This window comes from Adiantum capillus-veneris, chromosome 2, assembly GCF_014529385.1.
Source record: "Adiantum capillus-veneris isolate H3 chromosome 2, ASM1452938v2, whole genome shotgun sequence".
NCBI classification, from domain to species: Eukaryota; Viridiplantae; Streptophyta; class Polypodiopsida; order Polypodiales; family Pteridaceae; genus Adiantum; species Adiantum capillus-veneris.
In genome coordinates this window covers 175,487,278-175,512,100 of record NC_140932.1, presented here as the reverse complement: position 1 = coordinate 175,512,100, position 24,823 = coordinate 175,487,278, and the positions used below count along the sequence as shown (strand labels likewise).

The window sequence follows — 24,823 nt, the reverse complement described above, 5'->3', positions numbered from 1 at the left end:
CTCAATAGTAACTCTGAGGTTGAATAATAAGAATTCCAATGGCAAGATCGCATCCAGGCCATATACCAAATTAAAAGGAGTTGTGTTTACAGCTGTTTTGAAGGAAACTTGATAAGCCCGTAAGACAAAATGAAGATGCACTTCCTAGTCTGTTCTACCTGAATCAATAATTTTATTTAGTACATAGCTTATAATTTTTTTTGTATGTTCTGCTTGACCGTTCGCTTGAGGATGATAGGGAGAAGATATATTATGGACTACCATGAACTCGTCTAATATATATTCTATTGGCTCATTAAGAAAATGCAATCCACGATCACTTACAAGCTCAATAGGAAGTCCATACCTAATGAATACACATTCATACAAGAATGCAAAAGTGGTTCTAGCACTGTTCTTCTTGGTGGCCCGTGCTTTAGCCCACTTGGTTAAGTAATATGTGACCATAATAAAATATTGTGCCTAACTTCTGTAAGCTGGTGGTTGTATTGGTTTCACAAAGTCTGTACCACACTTAGAAAATACTCATGCCATCATAGGTCGCAATGGCATATTATCGACCCTTGTCGGTATTTTTGCTCTTTGACATGCATCGCATCTTCAAACAAACTCTTTTGCGTCCGCAAATAAAGTTGGCCACTAGATTTTTGCCATCAATATAGATTTGGTTGTGGTTTCATGAGAGAAGTGATCTCCTACTAAACATGCATGTGCTTGTTCTAAAATAGGAAGATATTCCTTCTCATTTATGCACAGTCTAAGATGTTGTCGATATAGCTGGTTTCCAATCAAGACATAGTTTGACGGCTTTCGTTTCTATTTCTCTCCTTCATCTTTTACTCATGTTTTCAAAAAGATTCTATTGGTTAGATATTCTACCAGGTAACCACTCCACTATGGTATGGCTGCAATGTGGAATAACGTGGCATGGGGTATGGCGGCGTTTACTTTACACTGAGAGCACTCATGTACATATTGATGAACGTCCTTCTTTATAGTAGGCTAATAAACCTACAACCAAGTTAATCGTTGTAAGGTTTGGTCGTGTGAAAAGTGTAGTCCTACTATTGTGGTATGTGCTTGACTCAAGTAGGCTTCTTGTTCCTCCAGATTGATGCACAAGAGCAAGATTGATTCCAGTCTTGTTTTCTTGATACAAACGTTTCACCAACAACTGATACAATGCGGATTGCTCAATCAAACGTCGTGTAATCCGTATTTGAGAATCTACTTGCACGATGGTCATTAGGGTCACAAGGTCTACTGACCATCTAGGAATCTTTTACACAGAGTACATATATGCATCTGATAAATCATCATCTACCCCTTAGGTTCTTCCTCTATTGTGAGTCTCGACAGATGATTCGCTCTTTGTTGCATGGTGCCTTTTTTAGCCACCACTGTGAAGTCAAATTCAAGTAAGGTGATGAACCATCTTACTATCCTTCCAATATTGCAAGGTTTATTTACCAAATAGAGTAAGGCTTGATGATCTACAAAAAAACCAAACTTGTTGGCTAACAAGTAGTGTCAAAATTTCTTGACCGAATAAACCATACCAAGGCCTTCTCTTTCCGTGGTTGTATAATTCTTTTCTGGCAGGTTTAATTATCGGCTAGCATAGGAGATAGAAAAATCCATGGTCCCCTCTCCTGGCTGAGCTAAGATACAACCAATAGCAAAACTTGAAGCATCGACATATATGAAATACCTTGTCCTAGTCGAGAGCTTTCAGAATCGGTGTTGGGATCAAAGTTTTCTTATGCTTTTGAAATGACTCTTTACATTCATTGGTTCATTCAAAATGAGTCATAAGACTATAAATAGGATTAGCAATCACGACATACATATAGATAAATCTACAATAGAAACCACAATGTCCCATAAATACCTAAGCTCCTCCAACTGTTGTTGGTCTAGCCATCTCAACAATAACTGCTACCTTTTTCATGTGTGGCTATGCCATTTTTTTAAGGCACCACAACAATATATCTCATAGATGAACTCTGCTTCCTTGAGTTTTTCTATCTCTTCTTTGATTTTTTTGGCAAAGGTCTCATTATATGTATATGGTCCTCATTTGGTCTTTGTTGAGTTGGCTTGGCATCATCTCTCATAGGGATGGTATGCTAGCATATTGTAGGATCCACTCCTTTGAGATCTCTATATGACCATGCAAAAACATCTCTATACTCCTTCAACGTCCCTATGAGAATCTCTTCTTCTTCTTGCGATAAATCCATAGCTATATATGCGTCTCAGATCTTCTCCAGAATTTGCTAGGTTGATTTGTTTCGCATTTTTCGGACCTTCATAGGATTTTTCCGGTTCTATTGACTGTCGTAATGGTTGCTTGAGAACAATCTTGCGATCTTGCAAAGTGTACTTTTTATAGTGAGATAGAACATTGATTTCTCCATGTTTATCACTATCTAATTCCATTTCTATTGTCCAAATCTCACTCAAGGTCCTTTTCAACTCTTTGTATTTAGCCTTATACTCTGTTTTTGTCATTAAACGCTCTTTTTCCTTGGTTGTTTTAGGTTTGTAAATTTTTGATTTCTTATGGGTTTGTCGCTCTTTAAGTGCCGATTCGGGATACCTTCCAGTGTTACTTTGTATTTTATGCAATCCACGGCGTTACTTTCATTAAGAATCGAGTTTTGGTATTCAACGGCTGTTTTGTGATATTCTTTCTCAAGTTTTTTTCTCGCTTTCTATGGTATCTCTGTTGATGTCTCCGATGTTGATTTGGGAACTCAAGAAATCTTTCTTCTCCTCCTCGGAGTAGAAATTTGGCCCTTACATGCTCTTTTTTTGAGTCCGATTCTTCCGTTGTAATTTTCTCTTCTTCCAACTTGTGTGTGGCATCATAGTAGTGATCCAAAAAGACCTATTGCTCCTCAATCATCTCAATGAATACCATTGGGATAGGGACTATGTCATAGCGTTTTGCATCACAAAATTGTATAGGTGTTGATTCATTAACACATACATCCATTGTGGCCAAGATCTGAGTCCATTCAAAGGGTTCAAAAAAATATTTAGGGAACAGTTCCGGTATATATTTGTGTTATTCACCTCCCTGTCTAGATCGTAGTCTTCCCTTTGCAAACTCGCTGACAATGAGAAGTCTTTTTGTATCTTTGAAGATAGTTTAGTCTCTGCAGAGGTCTCAGAGTCTAATTCTTATATTGGTGTCATTAAGAAATCCGTGTAGGAATGATCTTTCAAGTTTACTCGAGTGATTGCCCCTACTTGTTTCAGATAGAGATAATTGTTGCCCTAGTTGTATTTATCTCATAAATGTTCTTCCCAAGATGATTTCATAGTTGAGTTTCTTTCAAATATCTACAATGGCAAAAGTGTGTTGGTAGTCAATTCCACAAAGAAGTGACTATCACATTCTCAAGTAAGCCCATTGGTTTTTCTATGTGTCCATCTGCAAAAATTGCAGTTTCATTCTTGTTGTTTGCATGATTACCGTTTTTTCCCAAGATTTCCAGATAGCTTTGGTTGCTATGGAAATGCTTGCAAATAGCCATGATAGTTATATCATTGTAATTGTAATGTACTAGAAGGGTAGTGGTTCCCTCATTCCCTTTGCAGTAGTCCCCTACTTTGTTTATAGGTAATGACTTGACAATTTTAGTTTGTAAATCTTTGCTTTCTAATTTTTCCAAAGTCCGTTGAGATGCTTCTTTTAGCCCCATCTTCTCCATGGTGGTTCGTATATCTCCCCACAATTGTGGTTTTGATCTCATTAGTTCTTCTAAGGTGATTGTACACTAAACTGGTGTTGACATAATGGATTGTATATTAGCCACATCCAAGGTCTATCTTGGCCTATCTAGTTAGGTTTTTTTGCAGACCCTTGATTTCTCTTCATTCTCTCCTAAGTATCTAATGATAGCGTTTGCAAAATTCCAGCTTTCAAAAAGCCTGATTGCTCGAATCCCCAATCTCCATATAATGATTGTTTATCCAGTTCCAAGGGGAACCTCTCAAACTGAACTTCCTCAATTGGAGCTGATTTCAAGGTTATAATCCCATATTTTTCTTCTCTGTCTCTTTTCCATAGGTAGTTCAACCAATCTCCTTCAACTATCGGCACCTTGTTCCATCCTTCCTCATTATCAGGAACTTTTAATTTAGGTGATGGTGCTTTATCATTTGCCATGTTTCTCAACTCGTCCTTTTCTTGAACTTCTTCCTTCATGGTTTCAGTCTCATTTTTAGCCGTTTTTTTTGCAACCTCCTGTTGTGGATTTTATTTTTCCATCATGGTTTGTGTGATTTGTATACAAGGTTTCTGTAAGCTTCTAGTCTAACTGCTTCCATATCTAGTGCTCGATAATTTTTCTATTGATTTTCTAGGATTTGACCTGCTTTCAAACCAGCTTGGAAAGCCTCCAAAGCTACATTGATTGGCTCGTAGATTCGGTCGACTAGTACTAATCCAACCGATTCAATTTTGGTTCCTTGAATTTGGTTGAAGGAGTCTGAATTTTTTCTTCTATTTCCTTCCGTATCTTTTCTTCACTCTCTTTTCGTTATTTTTGTCTCTTAACTTCGTACCTCTTGCATATTTCTTTCCTGGAATTTTTAGAGGATTTATTGGATTTGTCAAATACACTTGCGTTTTTTTTGCTTGTTCTCCTTATCTTGGGCTCTAGTCATCACTTGAACAAGAATTGTTGGTTAACATTCTGATGAACTACTTGGCATTATTTGAATTATATTTATGATAGCTCTTCCTTTGTTGGTTGGATTCCTAGGATAATCTTTGGGAAAGTGTCCTCCCTTTCATCCACATATCCCATAATAAGCCTCTATAGGTCGCGCATTCTTATCCGGTTTGGGACAGTCATTCTTCCAATGATCATCCGCTCCACAGTTAATCACTTCTAGTTTTTGGTATGGGCATTGGCTTGACGATTGGTGATCTCGTCCCTTGATTTGCAATGAAGTTAACATGTGTTGTTTCAGTAGGTGCTTGAAACATCGGCTCTATAGGGAATGGAGCAGGTTGGCTATAACACTCTTCTTCTATTTCCATTGTCACAGAGCTTGTCTTAGGATATAGAGTAACAAGTACTATAGATTGCTCATCCAACTCTCCCTGGAGTAGCATATACTTGACCGATACAACACTATTCCCAGGGAGTGGTGGCTATTGGTCTAATACTGGTTATGGTCGCTCTATATTCATTGGTGATCTCTACATGGGTGCCACATTTATCGGGTAGCAATACATGTGTTGTCCTTGTGGCCTCATTGGCACACACTAAGCATTCCCATTGTATTTAGGCTTGTGGTAGCACTCGTTGTCTCATGATTTGTCCATTTTTCTTCAATGGAACATCATTTTAATTGTCTTTGCGGTTGTCCTTGACTTGATCCCTGCGTTGGATCTCTTAACGACATCCTTTGCATGTTGATCATCATATCGTTCATGCGCTTCAACATGTTCTCTACAGAACTGACAGATTGTGCTGGCATGGTGATTATTGTTCTTCACTTTGTGTGTCTTTAGCTTTACTTTCCTCATTATAAATATTGTACTTATCACTCAGGTCAATCGCGTCTAGACTACATGCTTCCCAAGTCTTTAAAAATTTTTTTACAAGATAGCATATAATTCCTTGTTTAATAGTCCTTCCAAAAATAATGAGATGAGTCTTTTCTCGGTTGGAATTTCCAACTCTGGAAATCTATCTATACATTGCCTCATTTGACTCAGACTATTCCTTACAGTCTCTCCCTATTTTTGCATGAAACTGTAGATTTGTGCTACTGTACTGTGCTTTCTTCCCATTTTTGAACAAGTAGCAACAAATCTCAAAATTGCCAAGGTTGGCAAGTCGCTTACTGATCCAGGAAGTATGGTTTGAAACCAAGTCAAAGATTTTCCTTCCAAGGTCATCCCGAACCATCAAACTGCGTATGGAATTCGGTTATGCACTCAGCTCTTAAAATTTGTATGAAGCTGGCCAAATGGTCATAAGTCCACTGTAATTTTTGACCCACTTTTGAATTTTGCTTGTCTAACTCTTCGATTGTGTTCTGCACCCGCTCTTTCCCTTTGAACCGGTGTTTGTCTCATTAATCCCTCCAAACAGCTGTTTCATAAGTGTGATTCATGTGGACCCCTTCTCGTCCTTGTGTCACTCATTCCTCCCTTGTTCTAGGTGGTTTCGACCTTTCTTTCTCTAATGATATCATCGAGGTGACTATCCCTTGCCGTACTTCCTCATTGGTTGGCCATGCTATCATAAGATCTAGCATTAGGATCCACATCCCGATAAATTTCTTGTGTGGTTCTCATTATTACTTCACGGATTGAGTTTCCCTGATACTTGGTTTGTTCAATCTCTTTTGGCCCTCCTCATAAAAAAGTTATTGTTGTAACAATCTCAAAAGAGATGAGTAGAGAGTTCTACTAGCCCTGATTTCCTGATCTTGAAGATGTACACAATTTTCAAGGGAGTTAGTTGTCCTAATCTAGCATGGGTGGTTCATACCAAATCCTTAATATTGTTTTCTTCCCAATAATATAATAAACTCCAAGTTTTGGGTTATCAGTGGGGATGCGTTTTAATGGTTTAGCATCTATTAGCTCATACCCTTCTAATTCTAACACTTGAGGTCCTTCTTTTATAGCCTTATCGAGTATTAGAGTATCGATCTCTAATCCCCATTTTCCAATGAATCAAGGTCTTGTATTTTACGATATTGTACTCTATTTTGGTCTACATACAAGTCATCCTATTTGTTTGCTCTTACCTCCTCTTCAAAATCGATGGTATGGTCGTCTATCTGCACTGCAAACTCCTCATTTGGGTCCAAGTAAACCCCGGGCTTCGTATTTGTTGGTCTTGAAGAAAGTCAGGATATGATTGAATTTGAGTGAGGTCCCTATTCCTGATTGAGTCGAAAAGGAAGACAAATTTGAGCTTGAATTGGAGTAAGTATCTGGAACTTCTTCTGTAATAGGTTCTAATGGTCTCCCTTGGTTTACACTCTCCTTTGTAGACACTTTACTCTTATTCTCTCCTAAGTCAATCGCATTTTCCAAAACTCTACCAGATGTTAGGTTCGTATATTGACTAATTCACTCAATTGAATTGATATTTGAAACCTGGAATTATGGCCTTGATTGCAACCGCAATGCTTTTGCTTTTGCTCTCGATTCGTCACCAACTCGTGAATCCTAGTACACTAGCACTCAAAAATGTACGTGATTCTACAATTTAACATCAATTTGGTCAATAAGGAGTCAAAAAGATACAAAATTTCCTTTCTCTATACCTCGATAGACTCCTTGTGTAAAAAAGATGTGAGTTTTGTTTAGGCTATCTTAGGCGCACCGAAGATACTTGCACTCATAGGTAGGCTCAATTTTAACTTTCAACTCATAAATAAAGTCCTTATGACCTGCCAAAGACAACCCTAATGTCAAATTTGTAAAACTACTTTCCTGGTGTGAGATTTATCTTCAGCGCGCCAAAGATAAATCTTCTTCTTTTTCACATTTTCTTGCAATTTGTGGCTTGGGTTGGGTTTTTCAAGTGATTTCAAGCTTATACCATGAATTTCACAAGGTTTTGATTCCTTACTAATGTTTTTATCCCTTTTTGAGCGTGAAGACTGGTTTTTCCAATTCCCTTTTGGTGTATTGAATTTTGCACAGCTCCAATTTTGATGATTTTGCTTAGGAGCTATATTATGTCCCTTATAGACGTTGGGGATTGAAAAATGAGCAAAATATCCCTTCTAGTGAGATTTTTATCTTCAACACACCGAAGAAAAATCTCTTTTGGATTTTAACATTTATTATTGCTTTCTTCACAGATTGACTTTTCCACAAGTTTTAGGATTTATCCACACCCTGGGTTCAATTTTTAACTTGATTTGACTTTTTCTTGGTGATTTTCTTTGAAGTCTGCAGTTTTTTTTTCAATTTTGGGCTTGACCAGACCTTTCAGTGATCCAAATGTTTCCAAAATCAATGGGGATAGTCTAAACAAGTTGGTCTATCAACTTGGCAGTTAAATTTCTTAGTTTTTGTTTCAGAAAGCCCTTGTCTATCTTCAATGCGCCAAAGATAGATTTGTTAATTTTTGTGATTTTCTTCAATGTACCTTTGACTAGATGCACTCCTGATGGTTTTATACTTACTCTAATGCTGTATTTTTGAACAAGTAGCAACAAATCTCATTGCCAAGGTTGGCAAGTCGGTTATTGATCCAAGTGGTATGGTTTGAAACCAAGTCAAAGATTTCCCTTCCAAGGTCATCCCGAACCCTCAAACTACGCATGGAATTTGGTTATGCACTCAGCTCTTAAAACCTGTATGAAGCTGGCCAAATGGTCATAAGTACGCTGTATTTTTTGACCCACGTTTGAAAATTTGCTTGTCTGGCTCTTTGATTGTGTTCTGCAACCACTATTTCCCTTTGAACCGGTGTCTTTCCCATTAATCCCTCAAATCAGCTATTTCATAAGTGTGACTCATGTGGACCCCTTCTCGTCCTTGTGTCACTCATTCCTCCCCTGTTATAGGTGGTTTCGACCTTTCTTTCTTTGATGGTACCACTGAGGTGAGTACCCCATGCCCTACTTCCTCATTGGTTGGCCATGCTGTCATAAGATCTAGCATTAGGATACACATCCCGACCAATTTCCTCTGCGGTTCTCATTATTACTTCACAGATTGAGTTTCCCTGGTACTTTGTTTGTTCAATCTCTTCATAACAAAGTTATTGTTGTAACAATCTCTAAAGAGATGAGTGAGGAGTTTTGCTAATCCTTTTTTCCTGATCTTGAAGATGTACACAATTTTCAAGGGAGTTAGTTGTCCTAATCTGGCATGGGTGGTCTATACCAAATCCTTCATATTGTTTTCTTTCCAATAATAAACTCCAAGTTTTGGGTTATCAGTGGGGATGCATTTTAATGGTTTAGCATCTACTAATTCATACCCTTCTAGTTTTAACACTAGAGGTCCCTCTTTTATAGCCTTATCGGGTATTAGAATATCGATCTCTAATCTCCATTTTCCACTGAATCAAGGTCTTGTATCTTACGATATTGTACTCCATTTTTGTCTACATACAAGTCATCCTACTTGTTTGCTCTTACCTCCTCTTCAAAGTCGATGGTATGGTCGTCTATCCGCACTGCAAACTCCTCATTTGGGTCCAAGTAAATTTGGGCTTCGTATTTGTTGGTCTTGAAGAAAGTCAAGATATGCTTGAATTTGAGTGAGGTCCCTATTCCTAATTAAGTAGAAAAGGAAGAGAAATCTGAGCTTGAATCGAATAAAGTGTCTGGAACTTCTTCCATAATAGTTTCTAAGGTCTCCCTTGGTTTATACCGTCCTTGTAGACGCTCTACTCCTATTCTCTCATAAGTCAATCGAGTTTCCCAAAACTCTACCAGATGTTAGGTTCATATATTGACTTATTCACTCAATTGAATTGATACTTGAAACTTGAAAATTGGGCCTTGATTGCAACCGCAATGCATTTGCTTTTGATCTCAATTCGTTACCAAGTCCTGAGTCCCTGCACACCAGCACTCAAAACTGTACGTGGTGAAACTACTTTCCTGGTGTGAGATTTATCTTCAGCGCACCAAAGATAAATCTTCTTCTTTTTCATTTTTTCTTGCAATTTGTGGCTTGGGTTGGGTTTTCCAAGTGATTTCAAGCTTATACCATGAATTTCACAAGGTTTTGATCCCTTATCAATGTTTTTAGCCCTCTTTGAGCGTGAAGGTTGGTTTTCCCAATTCCCTTTTGGTGTATTGATTTTTGCACAGCTCCAATTTTGAAGAAACTTTCTTAGGAACTATATTATGTCCCTTATAGACCGCTGGGATTGAAAAATGAGCAAAATATCCCTTCTAGTGAGATTTTTATCTTCAACACACCGAAGATAAATCTCTTCTAGATTTTAACATTTTTAATTGTTTTCTTCACAGATTTATTTTTCCACAAGTTTTAGGATTTATCCACACCTTGGTTTCAACTTTTAACTTGATCTGACTTTTTCTTGTTGATTTTCTCTGAAGTCTGCGGTTTTTTTTCAATTTTGGGCTTGACCAAACCTTTCAGTGATCCAAATGTTTCCAAAATCAATGGGGATAGTCTAAACAAGTTGGTCTATCAACTTGGCAGTTAAATTTCTCAGTTTTTGTCTCAAAAACCCTTGTCTATCTTCAATGCACCAAAGATAGATTTATTAATTTTTGTGATTTTTTTCAATGTACCTTTGACCATATGCACTCCTAATGGTTTTCTACTTACCCTACTGCTACTGAACATGAAAAAAGAGTGTAGAAAGTGAAAAATGAAACTTTCAGTCTGAACATTCTTACCAATCACTAGCCAGTCTCAAGGATCCTATACCTAGTCGTCATACTATACTAATGCTCCCGAGGTCCTCACCGAGTATCTCTACTCTCAAGCACCTATCACCCACGATAAAGTCAGAAAATGTGTCACTCTAGTCGAAACTAGAGGAAGTAATGGAAATCTCAAGTGAGTGTTTTAGATTTTTCTCTAGTCTAGGTTGCCTCGTCCCCGGCAACGGCGCCAAAATGTCGATCGGGTGCCAAGACTCACCATATCGATGCTAGCAAAGCGAGAACCACATACATAAAATATCAATCCGTGGGATGTAGCTGACCCAACTAGTGCATGGAGGCTACACGAGATAGTTAATCTCTCAAAAAACCCAAGTCCATGACGCTCCTCATTATCTAAGTCTCAAGTGTGTGTCAGATACCAAAAGCTACTTTCTCTACCGCAACCTTATCTAGACGAATTTGTGTAGCTACAGGTCTCTGAATGAAATGAACTTAACACCTAACAAGGGCAAAGTATCCTCGACACTCTCATGTGCTTAGATGTTGTTCTTGACACCCGAACAAAATCGCGCATAAGATAAACATTCCATTTTAGGGTTGTTGATTTTGATCCCCGGAGTGCTATATAGATTCCTCTAGACGTGCTCTATCTATCTCTAAGGTCAAAATCCAATTTTAGTGCGTGTATTGTGCATAGGGAGAAAAAATAGCTCATAGACGAACACGACTAAAAGTACTTCTTCAGGGCAAGAAACTTACATTAAAAGATCTTTCAGCCGCAACACATTGGTATGCTCTGAACATCAATGCAATACGTACGCGAGAGAGACGAGAGATTGAAGAAACAGTAGACAATCGTTGAGCTGCTACAGCAACGCTTACTCTTTATTATCTAAAACTTAATAGGTCTTAAAGTTATAAAAATTGGCTTTTTACCTTAGCCAAGGTGTAAAAAAGTATTTCTCACTAATTGGGGCTCAGTATAAGGTTAAGAGACTGCAAAGAATTACAAACGTGGAAGCCATTGGCCCCTTTAGACTCACTAGTACTCAATAACATTACTACGTCTTTGGACTTGCAGGATTTTTCAATAATAAAATGGGTTTGATTACAATGATTACGCTTGAAAAAATGTGTGGGGTCCTTCTTGATGCTCTTCTTTTTCTCTTGTTAGCTGAGAAACTAACAGAGTGTCTTTCAACTTTGTCTCAATGTTGTCTTCTTGAATGTGTTGACTGTTGAGAGGCTCAATGCTCCTTACGGGCCCCTATTCTCCTTGAATTGGCATCAATTTCTTCAGTCTAAAAGTGTGATTTTTTAATCAAAGTCCTACTTTGATTCCTTAGCTAGTGTGCTAATATTGTCATGATTCATAGTAAACATTATAGTGGCATTCTTTCCTCGTACTAGATGATGTGGAGGCATTGTGAATGGCTGATTGACTATGAATTCTAAGTAGGAGATTGGTTCTTGTCAAGAGCTTTAGCTCATCACCATGATCATCAAAATGGAATGAGCTAGTCATCTGAAACTATTTTAGGGTCAGAATGTCAGATTCAGATGCCATATATCAAGTCAGATTAGGTTACCAAAATCAAACTTCAAAAGATGAGATTGAGAATTGAGACAAACAATTGAACTGAAATGAAAGACTTCAAATGCCATAAACTAAGATAACTTGAAATGTAGATTTAGATTCATAGGCTAGTTTAGAAGTAAAAACTTCAAAAGTACAAGTGTATAGCACTTAGTATCCAAAAGAACTATAAAACATCTAGCGACTAGAGTTGCAAGAGTTCGAGTTCATTGATTTCAAAATTGGAATCAATGGGTCCTATTTATAGGTGCCTGCACTAGGGTTTGACTGGTTGCACAATCATATACGGTCTAGTAACTACCGATAATTTTTTAGATAACTTGTCTAGATAAACCCTTGTGCAAGTTATCTCTAAAGTTAGTTCCCCCACCTTCTACACACATATACTCTCTCTCTCTCTCTCTCTCTCTCTCTCTCTCTCTCTCTCTCTCTCTATATATATATATATATATATATATATATATATATATATATATATATATATATATATATATATATATATATATATATATATATATATATATATATCTTGCTTTTTCCTTGTATGTATTTATGTTCCTCTCTATCTACTTCTTACCCTATCTCTCTCCCTCTCAATTGATCTCCTTGTTACACCTCTTTCTATCTGGCACCCCATCTCTATCTTTCTCTCCTCTATTTATTTCATTCCATCTTTGTCTTTTGCTCTCTCCCTCTCTTCCTCGAACTCTATGTTGTGCTTACCCTTTATCTCTATCTCAATCTAATTGTCATTCTCTATTTCTCTATGTTTATATTTACCCCTTGTTCTCTACCTAGTGCTATCTATAACTTCATCTACCCCTTTAACTCCCTATCGCTCTCCCTCTCCCAGTTATCTCGTTCCTCTCTCTCTCTCTCTCTCTCTCTCTCTCTCTCTCTCTCACACACACACACACACACACACACACACACATGCATAGTGTATGTGAGTCCCATGTGTACCACTGCTTCCTCCCTCTTCTTTTAAGTCCCCTCTTTTTCTCATGCTTGTGCATGTTTGTGTGTGCTTGTTATATGTACATGTCAATAATTTTCTTTTTTGGATTTTATGTGTGCATATAAATATGTATGTGTGTCCTTGGTGTGTGTAAGTATATGGTAAATGTATGATTACATTTCATTACATTCATGTGTGTCTTCGTTGGATGTGAATATTTTTGTTCTTTAGGTGAGTGTATGAATATCTATATACATGTTTACTGTGTAGATTTCTTGTGTGTATGCATGTTTGAGTGTGTGTGACAATTTTCACACAAGAATGTGCTTGCAGTGCATGTTTCTGCATGTTGTACGTAAATGTTTTAGGTGTTGATTATGTTTGTGCATGTCTTTTATGAATTTTTTTGTCTCATGTATGTGCATCTAATGAATGTGTATGCTTTCATGTGTGTACATGTGTGCAAGCTGCTTAGATATGTGCTTATTTTTCTCAAATGAGTGAATGCATGTGCACATACATGCTTTATGTTTGCATGCACATGTGTGTGAGAGTGCATATTTTAGATGTACTTTGAATAGTATTAAAATATATCAATGAATGCATTCTCACTAATATATGACCAAAAACACCCCTCTTTGGCTACTTCTTTCACCTCACTGTTTTCTTTATTTAGTTGTAAATATCTATGGATGTTGATACACCTTCATGTTTTATTGTATTTATCTACCATCTTACCTTGATTTTCTTGATTGTTTTCATTACCCTTGTCTACTATCTACTCCTTGCCTGAAATAAAATTAATTCTTGTTGGGACTCTAGTATAAATTGTGCCATAGGGGCCCACAAATGTCACTATGTATGTGACATGAGTATTTGATTTCAACATTTATTATTGACAAGAGTGCAATGACTAAGAATGTCAAATGCATCAAGGATTGGTGTCTATATATAATTTGGATAAAATTTAAGAAGTTTTCTACAACAACTTAATGATATTGTGTTCTTAAAATGGTTCATCTATGTAGTGACACGATATGAGATCATTCCACTAATTTGTTTAAGAAGTTTTCTACTGCAATCTAATGATATTATGTTGTTAAAATCGTTCATCAATGTAGTGACTAAGCATGATTTTATATATTAAAAAAAAATTATACTACAATTTAATGGTATTATGTTCTTAAAATCGTTCATCTATGTAGTGACTAAACATGAGATCATTCCACTAGTTTGTTTATATGGTGTGCTCAATATGATGCATTTAAGAAAAACCCATAACTTCTTACCCAATATTGTAGATCAAAGTAATGTTTTCTTTAATATAATGGGAAAGAGTATTTGTAATAAGGATTTAGCATGTTTCATTGTAGATGTTTTCACGAAGTGCTAAGGTTGACTATCTTCCAATTCTTATGAGTGTAATGTTCATTTTTATAGCTCTAATAGGTAACTTTGAAATGTATAGAAATCGTCATCAATTTCCTTATCTAGTAGGTTGGAAAGTGAAATGAGGTTGCTTAAGAAATTTTATCTTTTATAAATTTGAGCGATATTTTGAGATTAAATTTAAGCAATTTTATTTTTCTTTTATGTCTTTTCCAGCACCAGCTGGAGCACATAGTGGAATGTACTTTGGAAGTGGTTAAGCTTTGGAATAAAATGCTTTGTGAATCCAAAGAAGAACGAGTGGAAATAGAAATAAGTGAACATATGAGTCAATTAGCAGGAGACATAATTGCAAAAACGGAGTTTAGTAGCAGCCACCAGAAAGGAAAGCTTATATTCTTGAAACTAAGTGCGCTTCAAAAACTTTCCATACATTCTTCTTCCAGATTTGGCTCGAATCTTCAAAGGTTAGTTATTTTGTTTAGTAGATTTCAATACCATACTTTCTTGTCTATAATAACATCAAAACATTAAGAGTTAAAATAAAAAGCTTTTATTTATTTATTCTAGTATGTGTTAGAAATAGGTTGAAGTCTCTCACAAATTTTGGTAGGAAATAACCATCTTCTCAATCATGGGGAGGTCACTTAATAGTCATGTGACTATCATGTGAGTGTAGCGAAAGGGATTATTAAATTTTATATTTTCTCATAATTTCATATACAAAAGGGTATCATAAAATAGAATTGAAAATTTTACTTAAAGATGAATAAATAAAGAATTTATTTTATTTATCAACAATATATAGATAACAAGTTTTAAAAATAGTCTTTGAACGCACATGGCATACACATTTCATACATAGTGACAACCCCCCAACCCCCCCCCCCCCCCCCCCCCTTCAAGCTCTTAACAATATTTCATGACAAAAAGGTTTTTTCTAGATAACAAGAGATTTAGAATATACTACTTTCTCACCAAAATTGGAAAATATGGGGAGGGTAGGGGTGCTATGTAGTATATACAGTTAAATGGAACATGAAGATCTTAAGGAAGTACATACAATATTTTGGTTTCATTGACAAAATTAACTAGAGCTATAGCATAAATACAAAAAAAAAATCACCAGGCCCTAAAAGGTAAACAAACTTTTTGACATTGGTACCATTGGTTGTATCAAAACCATGACTTGTGGTTATAGATTACTCCTTTGTTTAATATGACCATAAAAGCATGCAGTAGAGATATAAACAAACAAACTTCCTTTACACAAACAAGACCGCATTACTACGACCAATAGCTTGAAAGATTTAAGGAAATATAAAGATAATTTATTGTTTCAAAACATTCTATGTATGTGTTTGTATAAATTTTGTTATAAGTATCCATTAGATTCTATATGCCATCAACAATGGAAGTAAGACACTTGTTCTAACCCTATCTTGGGGTTGATATTGGTATACATTATATAGAAATTCTAAATTGATTCTCAAATATTTGTAATGTAGCATATGTAGTATTTTTTTAAAAATATCTTTAGATTGTCACCATGTTTGTGATTTTGTGGATATACCATTTCTTCTTGCATAGGGTTCGCATACAATCTTGATTTTCCAAAATCATATTGGCAACAATTAAGTAATTTGAAAGTTCTTTAGACAATTTATAGTCAACAATGTGACTCAATAACACAAAAATTTCATCATGAAGGATGCATAAGATAATTAAACCAATAATAAAATGTTTAAATGTCATTATATTGTGTGGCTTCTAGTGCAATTTTAGAAATTTTCCTATAAAGCTATAGTATGAGGTAAAGATATTCTAGGATATATAGATCTTATCACCTACTAATATCTTTCACCAAGTGACATATCAAGCCTATACCTCTTAGACAATTCTTTGAGCTTTTTATTTCAAAACCCTAGATATTCTCGGATATGACTAAAAGCATGCTTTGGTGGTACAAAAAGGATTGTCCTTTACAGCACCCTTGACAAATCTATGAGTTACAATTTCTACATGTCACATGAAAAACTACCTATCATAATATATATCAGTGGATAGGTCTACAAAAGAAGAATCTAAAAACATAAGGTCCGAAAAGTTTTGACCTAAATTACAAAAATTTTACCGGTCCCCACTTTTTCATTGGTATAAGTAAAATAGGTCCTTCTTTTTTACCACCAAACCACACTTTCACCCATATATATAGCTCCTATTAATTATGAAGGTTAAATTCTTTGAACATAAATGTTGAGTGGAACAATTATGTGTGCTGAAAAATGAACAATATTTTTCATGATAATCTATACTTATTCTTAATGTCTGTGTCATTTCTTGTACAATTTCCTTACAAATTTTGACTCATAAACCATCAAATAAATAAATGATAAGTTATTGAATACTAAAGAAAATGTGAATGAAGTAAACACGCTAGAAACAAAAATTGAATCTAGGAAAATTAAATTTTTGAATGACATGTGGCTCTATCAAAACGGTTTCACTGTTGCTCTTAAACAAAGTTAAAGCATAAATAAACTTGACATTTGATTCTCTTTTTCTCCCACAATTGAGATCGTCAAGTTGACTTGCTTGTAGTATTTTAAAGTAATTAATTTTTTGGATTTTAAGCACTGTACATTTCAAAATTTTTACCTTTTCTATTTTCAAGTTAATGATAAGAAAATTTTATTTTAGTAAGAGTTTATTTTTTCCTAAGTTTCCATGCTACGTTATTTTGCATTTTTTGAGATATGTTTCTTTTTTTGGTTTGATAAACTACCATTCCAAGCTAATTCAACCACATGATTCCTATGACTATGAATGTAAATTGTAGTTATCTTCGATACTATGAATTGTGGCTTTTTTAGTCATCTTAGTGCTTCTAATTGTTCATTGTACACCATGCAATTTATAAGTTACTATTCTAGAATCAAAGCATCCATGAAAGATTCAATCTGATCTCCCCTTTATATCAGATAAGAATCAAAATTGAAAATTGGTATTTTTATACGATACTTTTTAGGACTTGTAATTATTTAAAATGGGTGAATAGATATATTTATTAATTAAATTTTGAAGATAGAATATACCTTAAAAGTTATCTTTGGGTAAGTCTTAAATTATCAAGCTCGGACTTCATTGTAATCTTTCTGAAAGAGGAAGACTCTATAAGATATAGTTGTTTTTCATCATGTAGAGCTTTAATATCAGGGTATCATTTCCACAAATTTGTACTAGATCAAGTGGGTTAATGGGAAAGGATTGTATCTATTTTATTTGTGTATGTATCAAATTGGGTAAGGTTTCTTGAAAGAGTGCACCCATCGTGTAAATTAAGCATGATTCAAAGGTATTAATAATCTCTTGAACATATGTGATATAGGCTAATTTAAGGAGTGATTTTTATGTTGAGAGAATTTACAAGGTAGCCTTCATACCTAATGCTTAATTAAACTAGGCCATCTCCTTTGTCTCAACCCTTTCCTAGATCCCTTGGTGAATCGAAGTCACCTTAAAAGCGTACTTACATTTGGTATGTCTACACCTAGCTCTAATGTGGCTATGACATTATCTCCGGAGGTTCATCATTCAATACCCCCTATATAATGTGCGTTCATGGGGTATTAAAATAATCTCTCTTTTAATATGTTTGAATGAATAAAATGATTTTTTATTTTAGATTTTGTTTTTCAAAATTGAATAAAAATCCATTATTTTAATGTATCTCTGTTAAATTACCTGAATTTTTTGCATTTCAAAGCCCCTCCTTTCGAACTCACATTATACATTAACATGATTACATAAAACCCCCCCTCCAGGACGTTATTTTCTTTGTTGAAAAAAATATTTATGGATAGCTATCAAGTACTTTCTTGGGATGAACTTGGATAGAAGCTTTGTATGGTCTTGCGGTTTCACTTAACAATAGGTTCTCTATAGACATTATGTATATATGCTAATCTTGGTAACACAACATATACTTTGACACATGTAAAAAAGAGAGTGCGTTTGTCAATTCTTTAAAAAACTTTCAAGCCAACATTATGATATTCTACTCCCATATACAATTCATTCACATGACTATTTGGGTTAATGTCCAAAGTTATTATTATTAAAATAGTTTGTATGGAGCATGACCATATCTAAGAGAAAATTTTGGTCTTTCATGGTCTTGAATGTCTTTGATGCACAAGAGTATTCGTATCATTGGATACTAAATTTTTGTATGATAATGCCTACATATGCTTTAGTCCCGTATGACCATATCTAAGAGAAAATTTTGGTCTTTCATGGTCTTGAATGTCTTTGATGCACAAGAGTATTCGTATCATTCGATACTAAATTTTTGTATGATAATGTCCACATATGCTTTAGTCCTTAGGGATTGGCGATACTATTGGTGCGATGGAGGTTGCTCACTCTCTCTTGTAACGTCATGACTCCACATTGATGATTGTTGAGTTGAGTGCAAGCATGGTGACAGCAGGGCATCATCTTCTTCTTTAACTTGAAGCAAATGTCATGTCTATGCAATTTGCCTTCAAGTAAGATAAGGAAGCGAGCACCATGGACACCCTTTCCAAGTTCACGTGTATGGGTGTGGATGCGAGAGGGAAGCCATGGGATCAGCTTCCCTCTATTGGGATGTAAAACAAGCTCCCTTTTTGGACCTATTGCTAGAGTGCATGGACCTTACCAAGTTTTTATAGAATTTGAAAAACCTAACTAAATTTTGCAGATACTAGGGTGAGAAAGTCTTAAGAGTAGGTTGATAATCAGGATTCTATCTGGGACGGGAACAAGAGTGGCACTAGCGAAGCAGGAGAAGTCGTGCATGGGAACCGACGCAAATTCGGAGGCGAAAACTGTGGCTTTAGTTTGAGAAGAGTGGGAGTAGGGATCTGAGCGTATAATTAATTAATGAACGCTCGGGTAGACCCAGTATGTTGTTGCAATACAATACATCATTGTAGTTTCCTTACCTAGTATACTGAATTGGCTCAAGACTCAAGTGGACAACCTTGACACTAAGTGGGACCGTGCATTTATTAGGGGAGGTTAAGGGATCGACAAGCGGAAAGTGAAGGACGACCTCGAGGCACACTAAACCTGGCGAGCGCAAAAATCAAGGCGGCATGGAAACTCCACTACCCTCTCACGACCCAAATTTGAACCATGACCTCGCGCATCGGGTTTTGTGTCACAAGGCTGACCAACTCACCCGCGTGCACGTTGTGTAACCCCTCACGTTTTTATGAGGTTATATTGTGAGTTAACGCAGGCTACCCAGGTTTTTGAGGTTTAATTCGTGTCCGAGTTTAGATTTTAAATAGTTTGTGTGGTTGCAATCACCTTGGCTTTCGTGCGTGAACTTCCCCATTGTGGATCCCTTTACCGCTCCTTAATAAATGTGGGTGTTACTTAGTGCTAACGGCATGACAATAAACATGCTAGCTCGAATGTACTCTTTGATTTTGTGCAAATTAATCATTTATGCACAATAGCTTTCATAACTGCATTTAATGTAATGTAATTTGGAGAGTGTTTGAATATAACCACAAACCCACTTAGGGGCGAGGTTGTTTCCTAAAACTTGTAAAGATATCCTCACATAATTATTAATTTGTGTTATGTTCTATACCAAAATAAAAAACTTGCACTAATATATAATTAATTTGTGGATTTAAGTTTTCAGAGATTTGAAATGTTGTAAACACACTAAAAATAGTAAATACATGTGAATGAATATAGTAAAAATAATAAATACATTAGAATAAAATTCCCAAGCAAAGATTTTCTGATGGCCAAGGTCTAATGTATGTGATTTGATAGATTTAGTTGGTAGGGTGCCTCATGTGCTTGGGCAATTAAAATACTCTATCTCCTCTAGAGTTGTCAAACTCAGAGTATTAACCTATTTAATGCCGTTAAATTTTTTCGCATGCTTAATGCTTGTGCATGGTTGAAAAACTAATTGTCCACCAATTAGCATAAAAAAGCATTGATCTATAATGCCTCGATGCAGTGTTCGGGAAAAATGTGTGTCAGTTTAATATCGTGCCGTTTTCAATTTCAATAATGCCGGTTGATGGCAAGGGGAAAAGGAAAAATTCTGGCCCAAAATAGAGAAAAATAGTGTAAAACCCCCAAAAATACCACTAATTTTTTAAAACTTCATCTTGGCAAACTCAAGGAAAGGAAATTTGTATGTTTGGAAAAATGATTTTTCCCGAACACTGCTTCGATGTGGATTGAATGCTGCAACTTACACATTCAACATTGCACATGATGCTTCTGACTACAATCAAACATGAAAATGCCTCTGTACAAAGAGGCAAAGGCATCTAGTAAAACATTGTAGTCTTGTCTCTAATGTAGATTGAACTCTGCAACTTGGCACCCTCATTGTACACGTTGTAGATGATGCCTTGACTCCAATTAAACTCAGTTTAGCTTCACATAAGCCTTTTCTGTTTGTGGACTAGAAGCTAAAAAAATGTTATATCTTTGCTTCCTAATAAATTTGAGAACGTCCTAGTAGTATTTTGTGAGAGATCAATTAATAAGTTTCAACTACAACTAGATAAATTAGTGAGCTTCAATTACATCCATGATGGCCAGTAAATGTCTAGGCGATGGCACTAGAGATTTGGGGCGTGTGACCCTCACAAGAAGTTTTGGACAAATTCTCGCAATAATTCCTACAATGTGACTTACCTCAACATCATGAACTTCGGTGAGGGATCGAGGCACTACATACGTAGCTTAATACGATTGGGGACAGGGGACCATTGGCCCTGTTTGGGGGGTGGGGGGCTGGTCCCCGACCTCCCTACCCCCAATCGTACCTAGCTAGGTATGCAGTGCCTCTCAAGCAGAAGCTCATGACGTTGTGCATTGTATGAAAAACATTGTAAAAGACTCCGTTTTCCTACATATGAAAATTTATGAATCTTCTTGTGCCTTGGTTTGGGAAGGTTGTCATACATCATTTAACTAATCATTGTCCCCTAATACCCTAATTGGTCATACCCACAGCTAGGAAACAACTGAAGTAGGAGAGCTGTTCTTCCGTAATTATATCACAAGAAGATTTAAATATTTTCTCATGTAGGAAAACGGTCTTTCTCAGTGTTTTTCATACAATGCATAACATCATGAGCTTTTGCTCAAGAGGCACCGCATACATACCCTCGTCACTATATGGCACAGTTCTAGGCCAGAGGGGATCTAGGGCCCAAGTTTGGGGACGTGAGGTGGCTTTAATCTCGGCCGTCGAATCACGTAGTGAACTGGGGGTGAACTAGGGGTGAACTAGGGGTGAACTCGGGGCAAAAATGGCACCCCAAGTTCACTCCTAGTTCACGCCCGCCTAGTTCACCCCTAGTTCACCTGCCTCGTGGGGTGTGGGTCGAACCTCGAACGTCTCGGTTGTCACACGAATGCTCTATCACCACGCTAGCGCGTGTCGATGTCCATGTTGACATGACACATGATCACACCTAGTTTAAGCACCCCTAGTTCACCCACCCCTAGCTTATCCGCCCCTAGTTCACCCTCAGTTCACCCCTAGTTCACCCATCCCCAGTTCACCCCTAGTTCACTTTATGATCCGACGGCGGAGATTAAAGTTGTCTCGCGCCTTCAAATTTGAGCCCTAGATCCCCTCTGGCCTAGAACCGTTCCATATAGTGACGAGGACCACATACCTAGTTAGGTACGAGTGGGGGTAGGGGACCACCGGCAAGGGACCGGTGGTCCCTTGCCCCAATCATACCTAGCTAAGTATCCGGCGCCTCCCTCACACCTTCAGCCTTAGAGAAGCTCATGATGTTGAGATACATCACAATGTGGGAAATTGTCCAAAACTTCTTGTAATATATACGTCGGGGTTTGAATGCTTTAATTGTCCTATTTTGATCTTTCGCATGAACCGTTTTTCCAAACAAGTTCTGTGTGTGTGTGTGTGTGTGTGTGTGTGTGTGTGTGTGTGTGTGTCTGGATGAATAGAGAATGCTATGCTATATTTTATATGTGCAGGATACGGAAGCTGAAGGAGGAGGTGGAGTCGCTGTTCATGGAAATCATCGAGGGTCGCCGAGCAGCAGCACTGCAAGCCATGGCAGGACATACTGATGATGAGGATGGGCAGCAGAAGAATGATTATTATGGGCAGGACCTGTTAGGGCTGATGCTAGCAGAGATGGAAGCGGCCAAGCTAGAAGCTGCGCCTCCACTGCGCGGCCAGCGTCGTCAGCGTCAGCAGCTGGGCCGGATGTATACCTCTCGGCAGCTAATGGACGAATGCAAGACTTTCTTCTTCACCGGCCACGAGACGACGTGGCTGTTGCTGACATGGACGTTCATGCTCCTGGCCTCCAGCCCCACTTGGCAGCATCGTGCCCGCCAGGAGGCTCTGCTCTTCCTGCACCAGCATGGCGACATGCCCGACTTCGACATGCTTAGCAGGCTTAAAGTGGTAAGCATTGTCTCACACACACACACACACACACACACACACACACACACAGAGAGAGAGAGAGAGAGAGAGAGAGAGAGCTCAAAATGCAACAGACCTCAAGATCTATTCGACAACTCGAACTTACAAAATGTCGAGAGAGAGAGAGAGAGAGAGAGAGAGAGAGAGAGAGAGAGAGAGAGAGAGAGAGAGAGAGAGAGAGAGAGAGAGAGAGAGAGAGAGAGAGAGAGAGAGAGAGAGAGAGAGAGAGAGAGAGAGAGAGAGAGTCTTCTTAGCTTTCAAGCATAAAGTTTTCCTTTGGAGGATTTGGAAAGGGGGCCTCCCTCTTGGAGAGCACTAGAAAAATGCAACAGACCTCAAGATCTATTTTTGAAAGCTCGAAAACAAAAAGTAGTGGACGTCATAGATATTTGATATTGTATATATAACAGTAAATACATAGAGAGTTCTTCTCATGTACTAGTACATGGCTGTGGTCCTATAAGTTATGACCTAATGTGTTTCTAAAATAGTCTTGTGTTTCATCGAGCTAATTGAGTATAAACATAACCTGGGATTGGGATGTAAGTTGGAGGACATATCTACTTTGTTTGAAGCAGGTGAGTGTTATCAGGTTCAAGAAAGAGTATCTCAAAGCTTCTCAAAGTTTTTAATAGAGGTCAAGAAAGTTTCTAACATAGTGTGTTTTTATGTGCAGTTAGGTATGATTCTATTGGAGTCCCTACGACTTTACACGCCTGCCACACTTCTTGCAAGAGAGGCTTTCTCAAGTATAAAGGTTGGAGATCTTGAAATTCCAAAGGGGTTATCGGTGTGGGTACCTGTGCTTGCAATCCACCATGACAAGACCATATGGGGAGAGGATGCTGATGAGTTCAAGCCGGAGCGTTTTTCAGAGGGAGTAGTGAAAGCTTGCAAAAATCCAATGGCCTTTATGCCCTTCTCTTTTGGACCTCGAAATTGTGTTGGACAAAACTTTGCAATGATGGAGGCTAAGATTGTTCTTTGCATGCTCCTTTCACAATTCACATTTCATCTCTCTCCTTCGTATAGACATGCTCCTATTTGTATCCTCACCTTGCAACCTAAGCATGGTGTGCCTATCATTCTTCGACATTTTAGACCGTGATAACATTAAATCTTGTCAAAACTATTAATTGTTGAACATGACTTGAGAGGCATCAATCTATACACTAAAGCTATACATCCTTAGAGAAAGCAATTTGTAGCTAGTGGCCATACTTTGTACAAATACAATGGACATGCAATTATACAATTTTCACTTATTGAGCATGACCGTGTGAAAGCACCAAGGGCCTTTGAAAGGGAACAATTTGATCCAGCACTAATTGATATAAATGATATATTGAGCACACTACAAGAGATCACTTAAACTTTGACGTCAGATTATTGACGTCGACAATGGCGGGCGTCGGATATATGTGTAGATAAATCTGGAGGAAAATCAAGGTTTTTTTATAAAAAAAAATTCAGATTTTTGACGTGTAAACAGTGCACACCGATGTGCAAGTCGATGTCTATACCGGTGCGTATACCGACGCTTGTACCGATACACATACTGACATCTACATCGGTGAATCCTGCAAAAATAGAACCGCAAGTTTCTCTTGCGTATTTTGCGCCTTTCTTCTCTTCCTCTCTTACCCTCCTCCTCCTCACTTTCTGTAGATCTGCTGCCTCACGATTTGTTGGAGTTGAGATTTTCACTTGTATGCTGCTCCCCATCAACAAGGTAAGCTTCTTTTCAAGTTTCCTTGTGGATTTGTTTACTTTCGTGTTTTGTGTAACATAGTGTGTGTGTGTGTGTGTGTGTGTGTGTGTTTGCAGGTTTGAGAACATTTTGCCAATTGTTTCTTGCTCAAATTATAGGCCGCATGTGAGTGCTTTAACATTTTTTTTTGTTGCATACACAAATACACACATACATTGACATAAACATACACGCAAGTAAATAAAAATGCACATTAAGCAATATAAACACGCTATATATGACGCATAC

General features: G+C 37.2%; 1 protein-coding gene across 1 annotated transcript in view; it reads left to right on the top strand.

Annotated features, from left to right (window-relative positions):
- Positions 1 to 24,096, top strand: part of LOC147464106 (cytokinin hydroxylase-like) — a 40,140-nt gene extending 16,044 nt beyond the window's left edge. Inside the window, exons 4-6 of the mRNA XM_086530306.1 lie at positions 14,535 to 14,785; positions 22,365 to 22,803; positions 23,501 to 24,096. Coding sequence (XP_086386432.1) covers positions 14,535 to 14,785; positions 22,365 to 22,803; positions 23,501 to 23,932 — 1,122 coding nt within the window. The 3' untranslated portion in view covers positions 23,933 to 24,096. The remainder of the gene's footprint in view (positions 1 to 14,534; positions 14,786 to 22,364; positions 22,804 to 23,500) is intronic.
- Positions 24,097 to 24,823: the final 727 nt, after the last annotated feature.